General features: G+C 32.7%; 1 protein-coding gene across 8 annotated transcripts in view; it reads right to left on the minus strand.

The window, feature by feature from the left end:
- The window catches only part of LOC131050096 (uncharacterized), a 56,659-nt gene extending 43,729 nt beyond the window's left edge, over window positions 1–12,930 (minus strand). For 2 of the 8 annotated variants that reach the window (XR_009106850.2, XM_057984247.2), the window contains exons 1-3: window positions 12,642–12,930; window positions 12,396–12,524; window positions 2,683–2,760 (exon numbers count right to left, since the gene is read on the minus strand). Coding sequence is in view for 7 of the 8 variants with exons in the window: in XM_057984247.2 (XP_057840230.2) it covers window positions 2,683–2,760; window positions 12,396–12,464 (147 nt within the window). In the remaining variant the exon portion in view is untranslated. Of the gene's footprint in view, window positions 1–2,682; window positions 2,761–12,385 lie in introns of all 8 variants that reach the window. The other 6 variants (XM_057984246.2, XM_057984245.2, XM_057984243.2 and 3 more) reach the window with 6 other exon arrangements.
- Between the last annotated feature and the right edge of the window lie 9,832 nt (window positions 12,931–22,762).

Below are 22,762 nucleotides of genomic sequence, written 5' to 3' on the forward strand. Positions count from 1 at the left end.
CTCTCTCTAACCCTCCCTTATCAATTGAGAATAGTAATCTAGGGCAGGATTTAGGGCAATCCCAAAATGGTACATTACAGCAATCCATTGTTATATCTTTCTAGGCATCATTGTCATTGGCAATAATATATATAAATAACTATTCATCTATCCTATGCTCTCACCTCACCCTCATGGGATCAAGGTGATCAAAAAGTGGTGAATAATAATATTTACTCATCATATGCTCTCACCTTGTCCTCACAAGATCTTGCTGATTAAACAGTGGTAAATATTTTATATTAAAATTGATGAGGATACTACAACCCCCAAATACGAGACCCATTTATAGTGTCATGCATCTTGCACCCTTGAGACTCTACCACCCCACTAAACTCCTTCGGTGTCAAAGCCCTCATTGTTGCAATGATGTGAGGTGTGTTGCCCTTGGGAGGCCACCACCCCACTCTACTCCTTGGGTAGGCACATTTCTTTTACAATGCCACCAACCTACTTCATTTTGTGTGTTAAAACCTTCATAATTTTGTGTTGCAAGGTGTGTTGTTCTCAAGCTGACACCACCCATTTTTCCTTGCCTTCAATAGATTAACAAGGCCCTTGCACTCGTGATGGTGCAAGAAATCTTGAACCCAAGCTGTTGCCATTCAATTCTTCTTTTATCTTGATTATTGTAGGCTTGGCACAAAGTCCTCCCCATGGTAGGGAGCACTTGCCTAGCATGTACTAGTCTCCAAACTTCCTTATCCTTTCTTCCTTGATTCTCTTGTGTTCACAACCTTTAACTCCTAATAATACATCTATATTAGTAAGAATACCATTTTGATTTTACCAATGTCAACAACAATGGCATCATTAGTTTGTCGGTACAAGTAGAAGTAAATACGATCTCTACCCCTTAGTGTAGATGCATGAAAGCCTCTCTCGAGCACTTTGCATCCTTCTTCCTTGTAGATTTATTGCTCATGCCTTACATGTAATATGTAAAGTTGCATTTCAATTGGTGCACATGCATTTAAGTTTCTGCACACACTCTAATAATTCCTCTTAATAGCAACCTTGTTGCAAGCACCACTTTTGTCCTAAAGTCATCATTATTGTCATAGCACTAGCATCCTTCCCACTTCTTACAAATCATGTCCAAGTCTTTCAACCTATTTTATCCCAACAGTTGTCAAGACTTCAAATTTCCACAAGCATTACTACTTTCTCTCGCATTCTAACAAATGCTTAGAGGTGTTTGTGTGGTTTTGTTGGGCCCCTTGCATTGTGATTATTGATTGCCACACTATATGTGGGAAAATCATCAAATTAATTACTACTCATGGAATTTAATCATTGTAGAGATGATCTAAATATACGCTGGTAAAAATCCTACAAAGATCAAAAATTTATTTGAAAATGACCTTGGACGCCCAAGTCGCTAACAAAGTAAAGCTTATTTTAATAATACAAAAACACTATAACCGAAAGATAGTATAAAGTATCAAAACACCACTCTCAGCCACAAACACTATATATTTCCTACAACCTCCAATGCCCAATGTTGTATGCATTGTCCAGTAAAAACATCAAATTTTCAGCCATAAAACATCACATCATCTGTCATGAAATGAACTTGTCAGTAAAACATTGATTTGCAAATTCCTTGTACATCAAGCTCAGAGGAAATATATCTGCTAGAAACCATTTCTCTTCAGTTGCTTGAAAATTCTGTCATCCTTAAACAATAAAAATTACTACTGGTGCAAAAATAAGCAGCACCATGTATCAAATTGTTTAGCATTCCTGAGTTTAAAACCAATCCAAATAAAAGAGACGAGAATTCACGGCTTTGGCAGTATGAAAGAAAATATCATACAGCAGCAACATAATACACAGGACAATTCTTCAAAAAATGGAATTGCATTCAAAAAGGCAGCATAAGAAGCCATTTTTTTTCCTATCAGACCCAAATCATGTACTTCACTTATTTTTCTACAAATATAAATGACCTTTGGACTCCTTTAAAGACCTATTGTTTCTCATTCTACATTTAACTCTTCGTATTCTTCCTTACATATGCAAAAAATACAATTCATAATAATATGATACATACTTAACAAAGCATCTATAACATTTGATGTAACCTAACAATTTATTGTAACCTTAATAGCCATGTTCCTAAGAAAATGATATATAAGAGGGTTCAAAAAAAACTCTGGGAAAAATAAATAAATAAATAACATCTAAAATTATTTGCAAGCAAATATCTAAAAACACATAGATCTTCATTTAGAATTTTCAAATTTGGGTCAACTAATGTTAGGGAGAGTTGATCACTACTGAACCAATACAAAAAAATAGTTTTAGCACCTACAGCCAAAAAAGTAACAAGAAAACATAGGTCTTTTACCTCAATTTGGAGGTATTTTGCTACCCTGATCCCTAAAATGAACTTTTATGCCCATGCATTAGCCCAAAAGATCATTAAGTATATGCCATAAATACCAGCTTCTATGTATAACAACCACAATGTAACTAGCTGGACATGGTGACAAAAGGTGAAGACAATAACCATGCAGCTCCCTGTATCCGTTTGCAGCACACGGTATTGTCTATCTAATGTTCAAACACATTTGTTTCTAAAAATTAATGCTGTGAAGCAAAAAGCAATTACATTAGTTGTTAGTGGTATTGTCTTACCAGATCTGTTTCAGTCTCTGAATCAAATTCATCAGCAGGTCCTTGCATATGACAATTTCCCTCCAGAACTGCCGTCAACTGCATGAAATAAAAATATTATTTATAGGAAGACAAATACAAGATGAAAGCACCAGACAAACAAAAGAACAGATAATAATGCTATTTAAATTTATTCATGTCTAGCTATTTGAACTAGAAAATCTGTATTATTTAGTTAAGTGTGTGATTACACATTTGTCTTTATGCTGAACAGTTTTCCAAATTATTCTAAGAGCTTGGCAATTCAATCATGCTAAATTAGTGAGGGAAACTGTTCTTGTATCATGAATAACTTTTCAAGTTATCCAATCATTTATACTCCACGCAACAAAGAAAGGCAAACTCTCTTATTATAATCTAGAACGACAACACCATACACATATGCATGGAAGCACAAATTTTCTAATGCAAACTTAAACATGTTTTTTTAAACAAAGAACAACCAAGCTTTTGAAAAAGCTATCTCATTCATGATCCTGATGAATTAGTGAACGGCACTCTCAACATGCAACTCCCAGTTTCTTTGACAAAAATAATGATTGCAATATTGATTTTTATCGGGAACCCTTAGTGCCTCAATATGACAAGAGTTTAAAACTTAATTTGTTGTCATGGTGGATGACATCCACCAAAAAAATCATCATTATAGGACATGTGTGCTCATTCTCATTCACAAACCTCTTCCAAAAGCTTCAGAGCACGAAATTCGTTGACAAACTCAGTCAGTGACCCTTAAAAGTTTTGATCTCTCACCATGAGCCATCAATCAAATCACTTTTGGGAGAAAATATACCATTAGGGTTGACTAGTGTGGTTAATCAAATGCACAATTTTTTTGGAGGGTAATATACAGAGATATGGGTATGTTCTATCATGGTTTAGAGATATGCTGACAAGTTCTACAAGTTTTCAGAAATGGGAGATGTTGACCAGAACATTTTTTAAGGGATGATAGCAGAATACAGTATTCAAGTGGATACAACGAAAAAGACTGCAACAATGTATAATTTCATCATGGGCTTTCAGCAGATGAATTGTTTTGCACTTGGTGATTCCAAATAAGAAGAAGATTTTGGTTCACTTCATCTCATGGGCACACTTAAAAACCTATTGGATCAAGGAGGCAGCACCCATAACAACATTTTTTAAAACACGAGAAAGATTCATAAAAAAATTGAAAAAGCTGAGCTCAAAATCTAATCATAGACACTGATCTGAAATCAATTTAGTGGCTACTGCTTTCTCACACCTAAGGAACTCAGCTTCAAACTATATTTACCTAGGGACTTGTACCCTAACCCCTAGAACTCATCCACCATGTTGAAAGCACATCCCCACTTTGAATACAGATATGGTGACATCTCCAATTGTTAGCAGACTTGCAATGTAGGTTTTTTGCATCTCTATACACCTTCTCAAAGCATCCCTTGGTAATTGGAAAACTTCCTACATAAATTTCTTAGACGTAACAAATAAAATTACACCACACTTTAATCTGATTTAGATGTGGTTGACAAGAGCTAAATTAATTAAAGAAATATACTAATAGACTTGTAATTTTCTATTTCTTGCATAGAAATTTCTAAGTTTTTTTTGTATCAGATACTTACCTTAACTAATCCCAGAGATAATAGTATGAAGAGATACAATAATAAGGCTTACGATGTATAGATGCACTTAACTTTTATAAATTGATAGAAAAATATAGTCATCTCTAGGTAACTGATACCATGTTTTTAAAATAATCACATTCTCCTCCCAGTCTCCATCTGCCATCTCTAGGTATTTATGATTTAATATTTAATTGTTTATGTCAACATGGTAATTATCACATATCAATATAATCAATCTTTGCTTTCATTGACATCTATTTCAATACTCTAAAATGTTGAAGTTTTTAATGTTTACACATTTTGTACTTTTCAATCTTTCAAATTGTAAATTCATTGCATAATATTTTTATGCTTTGAATATTGAAAGCTTTGTCAACCAGTGATCCTCTTATAATCTAATAGGCAACACTACATGAGTATCCAAAGATGTAAGAAATGAGTAGCAATGATCTCTAAAAAATATTTATTTTGATATATTTGCAGGATTATTATTTTTTAAATCTTCAGATTTAAAATAAAATCAACTACAAGTAAGACACCAACACCATGCAACTGCCAAAGTTACCCACAAAGTTTGTAAAAGGAGCAAAAGAGAAACAAAATGATACACACGATTCTCTGAGGCCATTGAGTTTGAGAGCTTCTAAATTTTACTGTGTGTTATGTTTTTTCCATCAACGTTTCAAATCATACTCTATGATTCATCATCAGGACGCAGAGCTGGAGAAGAGAAGATAAATGAATTTGCAGACCAAAACCCATTAAATAGTGTAAGGGGTGGTTGAGGGAAAGACACAGGAACCAAGCCCAAAAAAGAGTAATAAAAATGGACAAGAGGAAATTAGAGATCAATAGTAAAACAAATTGAAAAAAGAAGGCAAAGAAGGGATATATAATTGTAATATTCAAAAAATTTAAAAGAATAAAATGAGAAAAGACATATGAACCCATTGTCAAAAGTAAAAATAATTTCCTCAATGCAAATCGAAGTCCAAGGACTGTGGATTTCCTCTCTTCAAGCTTGTAATTCTTAAATAGTTTCTGACTAGAACTACGCAAATTGTGAAACTTGGTTCCTTTCAAAGGCTTTAGGTGTACTCTGAATTCTCTTTTCTCAGGGCTTTGATATTAATATAGTCTTTATCGTTCAAATTTTACAAAAGCTTTTCGCATTTGGTTTTTTATCCTTATTACAAATTTTATTGTGTGAACTTGTTTATCACAGCACTCGTACAAGTCCAGTTAGAGTCTACCATGACTTTAGAATTATATCCTCTTTGCAGATTATTTTACTCTTTTGTTTCCCACTTATTTAAAATCTTTTTCTGAAAACAATCCAATGAGATGACATTGCCCAGCTGATAAAACTACCAGGTCTAAGTTCCAATTTTTTTCAATGCTCTTTCAAAAAAATCTGTTCAGCCTTTAAAAAAACTGAAAATAAAAATCTACAGATTAAAAACCAAAAGAATTTCAGAGAAAAGATGTGTTACTGCCTCAAGTGAAAACAATTTAACTAAAGTGGGGGAGATTAATATCTGATTTCCTGAGATATAACTTGATATCTGATGCCCTGAGATATATACTGTCTCATTTGTTATCTTGACAAACCATGATTTTTCAACATATGACTCCCAATTTCTATGAAAGATGAATTGATTGCGTGATTTCTTTTTATGATGGGGCACAATTTGAGTTGTCTTACTGTGAAAACAGTACACATCTCACATGTACTATATGTTATCACATATAATTAATGAAATGATATTTCATTTTCTTTTTGTAATCAAATAAAATGCTGAAACAAAATAAAAGCAATTTAAACTTAATGTTTCTCTAAACAAATATTGCTATTTCTTCCTTATAGAATGTTAACTTCCATTCTGAAAAAATGACTGGATCTGAGCATGCTTCATAACCCTTCCATAAAAACGTATCTCAGATCCAATCTAAATATTATGCATTTTACCAAACCCAACTGATATGGTCTCAGATTTTCTCAACTCACAATTTTGTTATTCTGCAAAAGCTCATGAAGATCAACATGATCAAAACAAAGAATACTGTGAAAAAATAATTATTAAAAATTGCATATGACAAGGCTTAATCATTAAAACATATGTATTGCTGTAAATGAAAGAGCCAAATGGAAAGATAAGACGATTAAAGTTATGAACAACAAAAATCTCAAAAGCTATGTACCACAGTATTTCAGGAACGGTAGCCAGGATGTTAAGGATCATGTTTCAAGGACAACAGTCCAGGGGCCATTTTTGAGCACAGATGGGGGGGCAGAAGTATACAGTGACTGCAGTATAACAGCAGTATAAGATCAGTGTAACAGCGATAAAATTAATCGCAACAGCAGTGTCAGTGGCAATGGTAGGATAACAGCAATGAATATTAAATCTGTGAACACAAGGTGGGCAATGTGGTGCTAAATTCACCTCCAAAGTTCAGAGTCCCAATGGTTGAGAACTTGACCAGGGTTCTTAGTGGCTCCTCAACACCCTACTTTAAAACAATAAGGACTTTGCTTTGAATGTTTCTGCCATATTTGATACAGTTCACTTGGGTGCATTATTAATTTATTATCTTACAATAAAAGGTGCCACAGATCTGCAGAATGCCACAATAGGGTTTAATGGCCTCCATACTTAATTGCAGGAGTATAATTTGAAACCCATTATTGATTGACCTATAGATAAAATCAAAGTTTTAATCAGCCCCAGTTGACACTATTTTTGGTAGCTGATTTATCAAACCTGAATTATATGCTGTCCAATAATTATGAAACTTTGTTTCAAATGAAGATACACATTTGCACATCGAAAATTTGATATATTTGGATTGAAAATTGTGTAAGTACCTGTTACTTTTTAATGTAATATTGTTCAGCGTCAATATATAATTATGGAAAATGTATGCCACTGTCATATTGGCAGGGTGATTTATATGACTTACTATATGGAAGAAGTATACATATCTTATGGTCTTTGGCAGGTAGAAAGATGAGAAATGTAATAGATTAATTTGTTTGCTCAACATATTCAAGGTGTATGGCTGTATTCTAAATAATTCCCAGAAGTGTAACATAACTTTGAGTACTCTTATAAGTGCTTTGTAATTTGTTAATCTTGACATCATGCACTTTTACATTTCATTTTCTCTAGTGTCAAGTCTAATTACAGATATCTGGGACATCATGCACTGCAACAGATGGTAATTCTGCATAGCAAGATTTCATGATCTGACTATAATACACACAGAGAGATCTTCTAGAGTTTAATATTGAAAAGGATGGCAAGCTCATATAAGAAAACCATTTTTATATCTTGCCTATATTCACTGTGGTGAATATCATGGTGGATTTATATTTTTTAAACATTATAAAAAGTATGACTGCCATCAGAGATGTCTGACCCCCTTAGGGACAGCCAAATATTCCCACAGCATTTTCTATCCATATACTGTATTTCCAAAACATTTCACCATTGTCAAAAAAATTTGGGACAGCCTGAGAACAGGGATGGGGGTTTGAGGACCAGGGACACATCTTTGTGGAGCACAGATCAGAAGGCATCAATTACTTAGGTCCATCATGTCATAATTTAGCAAGATAAAATATATTAAATAAAAAAATATGGAAATTTGATGAAAACATATGAAGATTCAAGAACCATCGACATCAAATTGGATAAACAAATGAAAAGCGATACATCAATGTGCAACTAACAGCATCTCACTGTAAACATAAAAAATAAAGAATAAATGTTTCCTACAGGCAATATTGTTAACAGCACAACTTGGCAAATGCCTAAGAATGCATGAAGGGAGAAGACCAAAAGTGTAGGCCAAATGCTTCATTGAAAGACCCTCCTCTCATAAATCTCTTTGTAATTGAACTTAAGTCTTAAATCTTATGGTTGAGTACTACCACTTTTGATTATTTTCATGTCTTAAATGCTTAGTGTTTATTTACTTTTCATAACCTAGGATCTTAATCAACAGGAGTTTTTCTTAGTCCATGAAAATGAGAGAGGTTCCAGGTAAAACTATGTGGATTAATTTTTGTTACATTTTGGATCACAATCCATGATCCCTCATTACAATAAACAAATTATGCAAAGATTGCATAATGAGACCAATATAATATCAAAGTGTTATAAAATAAATTCATACAGTTTTTTCTACAAACTATCTTGCTCAACCTAGGGTCTTGTTTACCCTGGCATTTTACCATTGTGGTTGAATGTACTCTTTGAATCCCATTTACCTATTTTTGGTCAGTTGTGAACATTGATATAATTTTTGTTTTTTTCTTTCTTCCTTCCTTCTCTCTATCATTTACATCAATGAATGGGGGCTAACCTGTTCGAATTTACCCAACGTACCAACCAATTATGATGCAGGGGCATCATGCTCTTGCAATGTTGTGAAATTTTGGTTTTTGATTGATTTTTATTTTCTTGTTTGGAGTGGAATGTTGTGAAATTTTGGTTTTTGATTGATTTTTATTTTCTTGTTTGGAGTGGGTGTTCTTTATGTTATGTTGACGCATATCTCAAGTCTTCAGTTACTTCTGTCACCTTGTAGAACAGAAAGTAAGGGAATTTCCTGTCTCTGTGACAGAACTTGTTTTGAAAGGGGGCTTTATCTGTGTTTAGTCGTTATTCTCTCTGAACCCAACAGTGTTACTTTTCAGTTTGGTTGGCATCGACAGTTAGGCAGTTGTTTGGGGTTGGAAGTCGAACGTTTCCAGGAGGAACCGACAGGACGACAAACAGTTGACAGTTGGAAACCCCCAGGCGACCAGTAAACTGTATGAAGGCGGCCGATAGTTGGAGGAAGGGTTGGACAGGGAATGTGAATCGCAAAAGTTATGCGCAAAGGAGACATTGGTCGAAGGAACGTTTGTCTCAAAGTCCTAGTTGTCTGTGGAAGACGATTGTTGTATGTTGCCAATGTATTGATTATGAAACCTCTGTAATTGATAATTCATAACTGTGAACAACTGTTCGATTTCCTGCCACAAATTTGTAGTGGAGTTTGGGATTTTGTAATTCTTCCCGTCTCCCTCTGGATGTGATTGAAGATGCAGAGCATTTGATTGCTCTTAATTTTGGTTAAAATAAATCTATTCTGAGTTTCTTGTTCAAATAATTTGTCTGCAATAAGAAATTTTGATCAAATTGTGTTTGAAGGGTGAATTTGGTTAAGTGACCAGTGAGGCTTGCCATCAAATTATTACTATTATTCCTAGATCGAGGCAGTAAAGACCACAAATGATACAAGGGCACCACCTGGAGATAAATATGGCATAGGAAATTCAAATTGTATTTTTCAATTGCATACACCCAACAGTAAGACATACTGAATAGATTTTTTATTCTTTTTAAGTCTAGGGCCTAAGATCATATTTTTATATCATATGCCTTGCTGAAATAGTTTTACAAATCTAAATCTCCGTTGACTGCAAATGAAAAGTCTGCCATTGGGCAGCAGTCTTTACACCCTTTGTCATCATTGCAGTGATAAAATTGGATCCATTTCCACAATCTTTAAAAATACCTTCGCTTAGAATATCTTTCAACATATGCCTGAACAAAATTTACCTTATTCTATAAGCTTCAAGGCTGAGACAACTCCATCCACCAGAAGTATACAAAATGACACCCGCCACGGCAACATCATGAATTCAAATCTTGCACTAGTGCATTCTAACTCAAAGGCACAGATATTGTAATTGATCAACCATCCTATTTGATCTTGAAGCATTTTACACAACAGCATATTTAACTCAAATCAAATCCTTTTCTTAAGTAATATTATATAAGCTAAGGCTGAGACAACTCCACCCACCAGAATTATACAAAGTGAATCCCGCTGCTGCAATATAATGACTTCAAATCTCCAATACTGCCTTCTTCTACCTCGAAGGCCCGGACATTGTGATTGATCACCCACCCTTTTTATCTTGAAGCATTTATAAACAAAAACATATTTAAGTCAACGTCAACTCCTTTTTTTAGTAAAGAATGTAATTGGAGAATTCTACTTTTTCTGTTGAGTTTGAATGATGATTCACATAAACAGTAAACTAATTTTCGCAAGTTGTGAGTATTAAAAAATTGTAATGTTTCTTTAATGGTCATCTTAGTCGTCTTTAGTTTATTTAGTTAGTTTCTATTTTCAGCTTCAGTTTACAATTGTTTCTTTTAGAAACATCGTCTCTTGTAAATTCTTTATATAGAGCTCTCGCTCTATTGTTTAATAATATCGAATATTTTAACATGGTATCAGAGCGGGCCAATGGGATTTCATAAAATTTGGAGAAATTCGTAACCGCTTCTTATCTAAAAAAATTTCCAGAAATTTGTTTTTTCGATTTTTCATAAATTGTTGGAGGTTTTGATGAAATCTTTGCATAATTTCGTGAGCTCTTTTGGAGCTATAATTTGAAATTTTTGCGGGCTAGTGGACCTGTGTTCGTGAGCAGTTTGGGTGCTGCGTTTGAAGATAGTGAATCAATGACCACAGCATTAAACTCCTAATTCCTAAAGATAATCTCTTGTCCTCTTTACACAGTTCTAAAAAACATATTGCTGTTTTATTGGCACAAAAATTGGTGACTCGTGTCAAGAGAATAGCGGCTATGTATCCAATTATGTTGCGGTATCCAATTAGCTATGCACTACTTTTACAAGGTAAATTCACTTTTGACTGTGCATTTCCAGTTACTCCAAAAGAAATAGCACCCACAAAGGAATGAGTATCAGCCTCTGTTTTTCCCATAGTTGTGTGACTCTCCAAGTCAATCTTAGAACTCTCAAGTCTGAATGGCAATGACTCAAGACAAGACAAAATGAATAGACTCAACAAGACTCTCCAAGCTTCAGCAAGGTTCTTCAATATCGAGGATAACACTTGGCAACCTAAAAACAGAAGGGAAGAGCCGTAATTTACATGTTGAAACCCTGTTTTGAATAATCAAATTATTTTCTTCAGATCAAGATGGCTTGAAAAATTGGCCTTGCTGGATCTGATTCTGTCTACCATAGTTTTCCTGAAGTAGTGGCTCCTATCTGCAACTTACTTTCAAACAAAGTAAAGTTGTGGTCAACAATTGCCTCATTTTACCAGTGAATAACAAGAACACAACATCTCATTTTAATTTCAAAATTGTTAGCCTCTTTTGCATTGCTACACCAAGAACACCTTCAAAAGAATGATATTTATACTAAGGATATTGTGTACATGTATATTTATAATAAGGATATTGTCTACATGTGCGTGCCATTCTTTACTTCAGTAAGTCTATGGATACTAGCAAATAAAACATCAAAACAATTATGACCTTAAGTGAAAAATATAAGGACAATATCTTAAGTTTTGGTTTGCCCGGCATTTTGATTCGTTCAACAAGCCATACGCCATGCTCTAGTTGTAAGGCAGCGTAATAGCCATTTGGATTTTTTCTTTGGGTAGTGAATGTCTGGGGCTCAAACCCTACCCCAAGCTTATTAAAATGATAATAAAATGTTCAAGCACCGTTAGACATGCTCCTCATGCTGTTTCCTGTGTGTGCATGTCACAGGCAAAGTTTAACAGACTAAAAGGTTATGGTTTGAAAGTGGAACAGTGTTCTAATCTTGATAGCAGATTCCCCTGTTTAGTGGCTTATAAAACAGGCGATGTTCTAATCCTCACGGTGCATTCCACCACATCTAATTGACTTCAGGGTGAGTGTCACGATTCACTGATCAAAAACAACCTTTTTCAAAATTTGCATTCAACCACAACCCAGAGTATGCAATAAGAAAATAATTCAGCCCGTGCAAGAAATTGCAGTATGCATGGCAATTATCCCTCTAAATAACTACGATACTCAGTCGATTGAACTCGTACAAACACAGAGGCCCACAGATTTTAAGGAAAAAAGTAATCAATAAGGAAGGAAAACCAGCTTTATGTTTAATTACAAATGAATACAGCACGCAAAAACGAAATGCATTTAATAAATGATAAATCGGAGCTCAAAACATCCATACTTTGACTCACCCGAGGCTTTGTCAGCTTGGCGTGTAGCTTATAAAGCTGTTCCAAACTGCGCTCCTTCCTTTTTAACATTGCAACGGATTGCGATAAATGTCAGAGGTTTTCCTAGATCCTGTTGCTCCGCATTGTGACCTTAGGGTTTCAAAACACAAGGGTTTTTTAAAATTTGATCAAAAACTTTTCCAAAACGCAGAATTTAAATGGGATTCTGAATCCTTAACAGATTGCCGAGGGTTTTAAGCCAATTACTCCAAAATTTGACGCCGATCCATCGATAGAAGATTTTGAATCTCTGTAGGAGTTAAATTTCCGTTCTTTCTTCCATTCCAATTTGACTAACAAAAATGAAAAATAATGATAATAGTAATCATAGCACGGCATTGCCTGCCTGCCTTGCCTTACCGCGGCTCCTTACTTTCACTCGCATGCTTATTATTTTTATTCCCTTGTTTTATGGACTCTGAAAAATATTATTATAGTATATTTGTTTGTGTATTAACTTGTATTAAAAAATTGTTTTAGTTTTCAGGGGGTTTTCAATTTTTAGACAAGAATCGGTTCCCTTTCATCACCTTTTTCACGCCCACGCCATTGCTAAACTCATGCTTTGTGGAGAGAAAGGTCACGTCATGCGTTGTTGCGCGGAATTTAAGGCGATAGAGAAAATTATTCAACCTCTTTTATTGCAGTATGCCTCTCCGTTTAAATAGAGCAAGTTGAGGTTAGATTATGATAATGAGGTTTTCCATCCTTCAAAATTTTTGGGATTATTGTGAACTTAATTAGGTGTGGATAGTAAAGGTGAAATTTATATATTTGTGCTGTTTTGTTTTTATTTAGTGTGTATTTAATTTAAGAAAAAGTTTTGATATGTGTATACAAAAAGAAAAAAGAAAGAAAAATTTAACATCTATGAGGCTAGAGATAGTTTATGAGACTCTTTGATCAAATTGACTTTTACTTTTCAATCTTTTACCTATACAAAGTGATGATGAGTGTCCCCAACTTCTCAACAATCTTCTCACTAGATAAATTTTTGTCTAATTCCACTGCCCTAAAAGTGCAAAAAATATACACTCGTTTTTCCCAAGCTTCTTTTGGCCTTTTTCAATGTCTAGTTTCACAACAGAGTTTTTGAGAGTTAGTTATTAAGTGAGCAATAAGAAGTTTAGCTCTCCACGAAATATTAGCTCCTATGTACACTTTTTTATGGTGATCACAAGTGGGATTAAACTCTTCGATATAATAACTTATCTCTCCCTATCACTTTACCTAATGTACACTTGTGGAGTTTATCCTAACAAAAGCCTTTGTCTCTTTACTATTTGTGGGGCACGCATTCAAGTAGATATTCTACTTACTCGTCCATTTGTTGTTTTTTTGCATCCAAGTCTATTTACTCGTCTATTTGTTGGGTTTTTTACATCCAAGTCTTCTTTCTTTTGTACAATATGTCATTGAAAACAACCTTAGGCCATCTGATGACCTTTTTTCCATTTTGTCAATTCTTTTTAAATATCTCATGAGACGCGCCATAGTAATTGCTTCAATAGGATCAATTCTTGTTTTATTTAACATGATATCATAAGGAGTCAAACTTTTGATTTTGAACTTGCTTGTGATCAAGCGTTTTTTTTTATTTTCTCAGTTTGCTTCCACTTTGAATCTAAGGTAGTGTTGGCCCATAATTCACACCTATAAAGTACAACTAGAAGCACTAAAAGTCCAAAAAAAGTTTGGATAGTTTTTCAATCCCATAATTATGCATCTCTTCATCTATTTTGAAGAGCATAAAATGTTTTCCAACCTCCTAAATTTTCCTTCTTTCTGCAACCTTCACAACTTATATCGTTGTCAAAATTAATCCCAATATATTTATAATTTGTAACTTCTTCAACAATATTGCCTTCAAAGTAGAACTTATGTTGGTTTTGTTTTCTTCTATTAGAGAAAACCATGGCTTTCATCTTGTTGATATTGACTTACATCCTCACCATTCTAAAAAAATGCTCAAGGAAATATAAGTGTTCTTGCAATCCAAGAATCAATTTAGCAATTAGAATGAGGTCATCTGTATAAAGAAGTGTTGGGATTAAGGTGCCATCTACCTTGTAAATCCTATGTCATGGTTCCAACATCCTTAGAAAGTGTCCTAGGGCACTTAGGATGTATTGGGGAAATAATTTATAATATTTAATTCTCACCATTATTTGTAATATATTCATAAGGGGCAATGGGTTTCACTAGTAGTGGTAAAAGTGGGTTGTAAAAATAATTATTTAATATAGTATTCCCCACTTATGGATGTCTAGAATAAGATATTTAATGGTTTAAGGAAGTGGAAAAAGAGTGACCAATGGGCTTCTCCTAGTGGGAGCACGGAAGAGGCAATAAGTGTCACTTGGTATCTAGTCATTTATAATATTTAATGTAATATTTATCTTGCAAGTATGGGAGCCTAAGTTGGAGGGAAAGTATTGGAAGCTAATTAGGTGTATGTTTTAGTTTCTTAGAGGCATTCCAAGGGTTGTGGTCATGAGAAATGAAGAGGATCCATAGGGAACCTATATTGGTGGTTTAGAAGCTCTTGTCATTCTATAAATTCAACCTTTGGGTGTGGATTTTATATGTAGCAGTTGAATGTAGATTTTTTCTGCAAGAACAAAGGACAAATGGGAGGCATAAGGAGGTTGTTGACATGTACATAGGTGTTGTTATGGTGGAGGCAAAGAGGAGAATGGAAATGATTGTAAATTGTAAGCACTTTTATTATTGATAATGCAAGCTTGTCCTATCTTCTTGGTGGAGTTTTTTCCTGCAAGGGTTTCACCACGTAAATCCTATGTTATGTGTTGATCTTATGTTACTGATTTATGCCTTATTATTGCTATCTTATGCTAATGTTAATTATTATTATTTATTTTTTATAAGATCACATAATATAGGTTGATTAAGCACGATTAACAAGTTGTTTATTACATCATAAAGAAGAAGGATCTAATCTTGGTTTTCCACAATTAAGGCAACTTAATTTTTAGATTTGCATATGAGTTTCAAATTTTTATGTTGCAGCTATCCAAGTCTTGAATCTCATCCTTTGATTAGTTTGTTGGATATAGATTGTTTTTCACAATCTTTGGTATGGAACCTATTTATTTCCCAACAAGAAGAAGCCCTATCAAAAACTCGCCCAAGTGGACACCATCACTACCTTGCAAAATTAACCACTCTTCAAGTTTGTTAATATATAAGCTAAAAAGAGTAGGGGTATGGGGTACCCTTGTTTGACCCCAATATTACTTCTAATTTTTTTTGAAATGCTAGTCCAAGTTCTAATTTTGACTTTAACCTTTTCATAAAGCTTATGGATGGCCGCTCTAAGATGAATAGAAATTCTACGTTCTTCCATTTTGTCCCAAAGCTTATCCCTAAAGATTGTGTTGAAAACCTTTTTGAAATCAACAAAGAAGCGAAAAGCTTCTTCCTTTTTCTCATAAAATCATTCAATGATGTGCCTCCAAGTAATACCATGATCAATCGTGGAATGCTTAGGCATGAAATCAACTCGCACTTTTGCACGTTTATATTTTTCTTTTGTTCACTTGCTAATAATATTTTATATTATACTACCAGATAATTATACAATAGAGGATTTATCATTATGGTCTTGTAATTGGAAGGATTGTTGACACCATCACTCTTGAAAGATGTATCACTAGGCTAGTTGTCTAATATATAGTTAACCCTATTGAATCACGTTGAATATTTTCATAACATGTGGTTCAAGAATTTTCATACTCTATTTTAGATACTTTTCTTGAAGCTCAACCAAGTCATTTTCTTTTCCAACACCCAATTTCTTAATACCCATATCGATCTCTTGCGCAATGAAAATTTTTGTTGTAGTGTTGACCAAGGAGGTCTACCTCAAAATCCTACTTAGAAAGTTGTCTTTCATAATCAAACCATTGAGTATTTGTAATATTATTTTCAATTTTTTTTTCTCAATTGAAGCTCCTTCCAAAATAACTTGGGGTTATTTTTTCCAAGGAAGGTTAGCTCTTCCTACCTTGTGATCATGAAATCATCTTTTTTCTTTCTTAAAACCTACTTGTACAATTTGTTTTTTCTTGGTTGGCTATTTGAAATTTCTTGCAATTTTATATTCCTCATCAAAAAAAGCATTAACCGGAAAGCAATTTGTTTTTTATTTCTTATTCTTTTCTCTTTTGCACTTTGTAAGTGTGCCTTGAATTAATTTGTTAGCTCATGACTATGAAGGTCATGGAACAATTTTTCATTCTTTTTAAAAAGACTCTCTAGCATTGCCTTGAAGGTACTACAATTTTTAGTCAAAAAAATTTTACCCTTTGAAGGTGATTGTTGAAGACACGGTGTTTTCACCCCATGTTGCTTCTTTTTTAACCAAGAAAAACTTAAGTAAATTGGTCTATGATTTGATTTTAAATCCTAAAGCTGCTCACCAATCAAAACTTCCTCCATTTTCTCACTCAAACTTTGTGAGAAAAATGCATAATCCATGACACTTTCTCCATTATAGTTATTGCAAGTGAAATTAGCAGACTTCACCCATCTAACCAAAACATTGCAAATAATTAAGTCAAATGTACCATATTAAGTAAGAAATTCCTACCCAAAATTATTGCAACCTTTGTTGTATTTTCAAACTCTTGTTCACTAATGATTTATTTCTTTTGTAAGCCAAATAGTATTGTAATCTTCTTTACAACATAAAATGCTAGCTTGTTCACTTGCAGACCTAGAATTGAAATCGCCCACTAAGAGAACCTCACTTTGTTAAGAATACACTACAATATCTTTTTTAAATGTTGCAATGGGATCTTTTTGGTCTAGCCCATTATTTTTGTAAGTTTTTGAGACTTGTGAAGCAAACTAACACGTTACTATTAAAATGAGACTTCTGATAGTTGAGCCAAATATATTGCTTATTTGAGTCTTGTCTTTCTAGTTGAATGAAATGACATTTTTTTCTCTCACTAATATCATTATATCCTCATTCCCTTTTTCCATTCCTCTTTGCCTTATTCCACACCACAAGCTTCAAGTACAATTTAACAAAGGAGTCTTGAACCCTTCATGCTCATGCATCTCTATGAGAGAAATTATGTATCTACCGTCTACAGTAGGTCATAGCCCAGGTCCTCACCTCCAAGGGTAACCTCTACAATTCCAACAAACTAAACTTAGAGAAGCATATGTTGGACTCAATTACTATTATATCTTTCAATGCCACAATCTCCTATAAAGTTAGGCTTATTCCTCTGGCCTTAGCTTATTCTTGTACATACTCATTCTTGCATATTTAGCATCTCTATTATCCTTGTATGCACATATATCTATGCATTCGCCCTACCCTCACATTTATCACATTTACTTATGCATCTACCATCACACAATTATTAGTCCCTAAGTTTGACCATCTATCCACCTTAGGACATTTCCATAGTTAGTGGAGCAACCTTGTAGTCATGGACTTGTCCCCTTTCTTTCCAAAATTCAAAACTCAAATTTGGTTGACTATCCCCCTTTATTTCCTTGTCTTGAGATGATTAAACATATTTTATGAAAATTGATTAAACGAGCTTGTATTTAAAGGCATTTAATGACATTCATTTACAATCTTCAAGTGTCATTCAAAATCCTTTCATTTTAGAGAATTAAACAAGTAATCAATAGCAATACACTTAGATTTAATGCACTTAAACAAACAAGGAATATATATATATATATATATATATATATATATATATATATATATATATATATATATATATATATATATATATATATATATATATATATATATATATATATATATATATATAGATATATATATATATATATATATATGTCCTCTTATGGGGGTTGCTTGTTGTTTTCTGATCTTGTGCACATTTCTAAGGTTTGACCTAAGAAAAATTGTCTCCTTGCAATAAAATAGCATCCCTATCAAGATATTCTTAAATATTGTCATCCCTACAAATATTAAAAAAGGTAGAGAACACATATATGCATCAAGCAAGTAAAAGAGCAAAATTTTATTGTGCATAAAGACAAATTTGGCCCTAGAGGACTATTTCCCAACTATAAAATTCTCTTAGACTTATGAATTTGTCCTCTAATAAAACATAAGACACTTATTTTTCAAAATGATAACTTTTTTTTAAAGCATACTTCTATCTAATATGAGAATATTAATCATTATTTGATCAACAAGAAAAGTACACATGTTTTCCTCATTGCTTTCTTGAGATAAAAGTATACTTCATCCATAACCACTAGGTTGATAACCCTAGCAATACACCAACAATAGGCATCTACTATATTTGCTCCTCCTATTCTCTTTAATATTGTTCTATCAATAATTAACTTAACAACAATAATTTATATTTAAAATTTAATATAAGGAATATATAGAAATAAAAAAAGTATAATTCGCACAACACAAAGATTTTGATGGAGTAAATCTAATTGGGTAAAAAACTCTAGGAATGGTATGTGATTAGCATCTTGTGGTATTAGTATTCTTACAAGAGATAAAATTTTGAAGAATGACTTACAATGAGTTACACTAGCTATATAGGGTCTCCTTTATCTCTACTATTTTATTTTATAGTTGTTGTTTATGTCTCTCTCTTTCTTTATTCACATTGTATCTATGAGAGAATGTCTCCTTGACTAACTAATAGTCTAACAAACTAATTGGCCCTATCATTGTCTCTTGCTTGGTCAAAAACTCTTCCCTATCATCCATTGAAAGAATTCATCATTTGGTATTCCTCTTGTTATCTATTCAACTTCCCATCAAATGTGGGTGGTTGGAATGGGTGGTAACCACCATGAATGTAAGTGTCAAGGCACTTAAGATACCTATAAAACACACACAAAGAAGAGGATAATAACTTACCAACATAGATAAATAGATATAATCGATACAAAGAATGATTAACAAACCATTATGTCCTTTAAATCAGTCACCAATTTAACAAAATTACCTAGCATTGTAGAAAAATTGGGCACTTCCCAATCCAACACCACTCTAAATAGACATAATGGTGTTCAACAAGGTCAAATAATACTCCAATCTACTTAAATAAAGGGAACTACCCCCGTAAAGGTAGTACTTATCAAAAAAAAAAAAACAACCTCAAATCTACTTAATAAGTTCCAATTGTTGCTATAGATGTCCTTAACTAACTTGTAATAAGCATGGACAAGGATAGTCAATTCTACATGTATCATAGTGAGGCTCTTGACTACCACAAAAAACACCTTGAATTGTTCTTCACTCATACACATTGTTCACCATTTTCCAACACTTATAACGCTTAACTAGTTACGTGTAGTAAATTGTTGAATGCATATAACAATTGTAGTCGACCTACAATAACTTGTTGCATTCTTGTAGCAACCTCTAAAATGCACGTAGCATGCATCTAAAAGCCTTTTATATACCTACAGTAGTCTTCTAGACACTTATAAAAACACCTATAAAAACCTTTCATGTGCTTATAGTAACTTTCTAGACACCTATAAAAACTCACCATATTCATGCCTACTAATTGCACTTCCATCTCCAAACAACTGGGGAATTTTTTTATATCAACACTTATCTAAATTATTAATTATCATTTATCATTTATTAATCTAGGTAGATTAATGGTTACTTGTATGCATTAAAATAGGCCGGCCTCGATTAATCACAAGGAAGTATTATTTTCCTTTTCATTTTGTTAAACTTGTCCAATATTATATGACCTTATCCTCTTCTAAGGTTTCTTATCCACATTCGAGTTTTTCTTAGCTACATTTTTCTAATATATGTATATTATTGTCAAACCTAAGCTCTATCATCCCTTCATCCCATTATTTAACATAGTTACATTTTTTTTTTACTACTATTTTGAGTTTTTTTGTGTTTTCTTTTTCACAACCCCACCAACCCCTTAAAGGAAAGCAAGATATGTGGAAACAATTATAATTCACTTGTAAAACAAGCCCTCACAAGAGTGTCATTGACCAAATATCTAGAGGAATTGTAGTAGTTTAATAATATCTACAAAACTCACCCTCAACCTCCATCTCAAGAACCTAATATATAGGATATAAAACACATGAAGACATCAAATGATAATTAGAAAACCATGAGCTAAAACTACATAGAACAACACCCAATACTTAGCTTACAAATCTAATACCCAAATCTCAAGATGTAGCTAGAGGCTAAAAATAACACATTCCTTCCACCATCACAACATTATTATAATCCACTCACCAAATTAGGATTCCATTTTGGTTTCATTATCTTCAACCAAATATGTATAATAATGTGTCATAACATGCATCTAAGGTGTTTAACAAGTGTAACTTCTGTGTATGCTAAAAATCATCATCAATTCAATTAGAAACAAAGGGAAATCATGAATCCCTATCTAATCAAAGAACTCTAAACAAACTCAATGAAATGATGCAAACAAGCAATAGGAATGTAAAATAAATCAATTCAAACTCCTTATTCCATGATTGCATATTGCTTCCATTGGTCTACTCTTCTTTGTGGTATGGTGGCTCTCAGATATTGCGCTGGCAACTTGCAATTGACACAAAGATTCAAAGTTCGTGATTGTTGAAAATGGAGATTGAATGTTCAATTTATAGATTATTGGAGAGGATTGAATGAAAGGTGGAACATATTGATTAAGAGGTGGAACTCAGGTGAGCTCACATGCTGATTGATAGTTGAATTGTTGATTTCGAGGTTGAACTAAATTGATTGAATAGATAAATTGAGTTAATTGATTGAGATAAAAGTTGATTGAAAGATGAAAAAGAATGATTGGAGGATAATTGATTGATGACAAAGAAAGCTTTATTTAGAAAAAACTAACTAGAAGATAGACAAAGAATGATTTGAGAGAATTAAAGAAATTATGCAATTAATCAATTAATTGGAAAGATCAATTAAATTAGATGGAATAGTTAACTGATTGAAAACTTACTGGAAAAAAACAAAGTGGAAGATAGAAATAGGAATTGAAAAGATAATGATTTAATTTAAGTAATTTAGCATGTGCTTGTACTTTGACTTTGATTTTCAATTTAATCTTTGCATGATATTTAATTCAAATATTGAATTTATTTTAAATTCAATTTGTTATTTGAATACATTTAGAACTTGACTTTGATTTTCAATTTGATTTTTGAAATCATGCACATGTATTTGTAATTAGAAGAAATTGGAAGAATATGAATTTGAATTTGAATTTGAAGAATTAATGAAATTAGAAGAAATGTGAAATTAGAATTTAGGGATTTGGAATTAGAATTTGAAGAATAAATTAGTTAATTAAATAATTTAAAGAAACTATTTAATTATTTAGAAACTGAATTTAATTAAATAATTTAAAGAAACTAAATTTATTTAATAATAAAGATTATTTAAATTAAAGAATTAAAATCACAATTAATTAAATAATAAATATTTAATTAATACTTAGAAAAGGGTTAATGATTAGATGATTAGAGATAGAAATTGAGAATTAATTTATTTAAATAATAAAGATTATTTCAATTGAAGGATTAAAATCACAATTAATTAAATAATAAATATTTAATTAATACTTAGAAAAGGGTTAATGATTAGATGATTAGAGATAGAAATTGAGAATAGAATAATTAGTAAGATGATGAGGAAATATGAATTAGAAGAATAAGATTAATTAACTTAATTAAATAATTAAATAATTATTTAACTAGTTTAGATGAATAATTAGTACATGATCAATGAGACATTTTTAGGTGTCTACAACTTCTATTACAACTATTTTTATGTTCAAAATATTTTTACATTTTCTATGCAAACTTTTAAAAAGTATAACTTTTGATTTGAGAGGCCAATTAGGCCCCCTTTTTTTAAAAAATCAAAATTCAAAGAGACTTATGCAACAAGTACCCTTTGATGGCGTAGCATGACATATTTATTTTGGCCAAAAACCAACTTTATGGCCCAAAAATTGAGTTATATTTTATAACTCAAAAATTAAACTTTTTAGAATTTTAGCATTATGAGTGCAAGATGAGAAACCATTTCTAACATTCTCCCACTTGTTGAACACATTACAAGTGTAAGGGGAGTATGAACACTATGATCCAATTGGTAGGGGTTGAGAGGCCCATATACTCATAGCACCACCTATATTTTTCTATAGTTGTTGACTTTGCTAGTGCATCTGTATTATTCTATAAAGTATCAACTTTTTCTAGCATCACTCTCCTATCCTCTACCATATCTCAAATTAAATAGTACTAGACATCAATGTGCTTGATTG

Source organism: Cryptomeria japonica, chromosome 4, assembly GCF_030272615.1.
Source record: "Cryptomeria japonica chromosome 4, Sugi_1.0, whole genome shotgun sequence".
Lineage (NCBI taxonomy): Eukaryota > Viridiplantae > Streptophyta > Pinopsida > Cupressales > Cupressaceae > Cryptomeria > Cryptomeria japonica.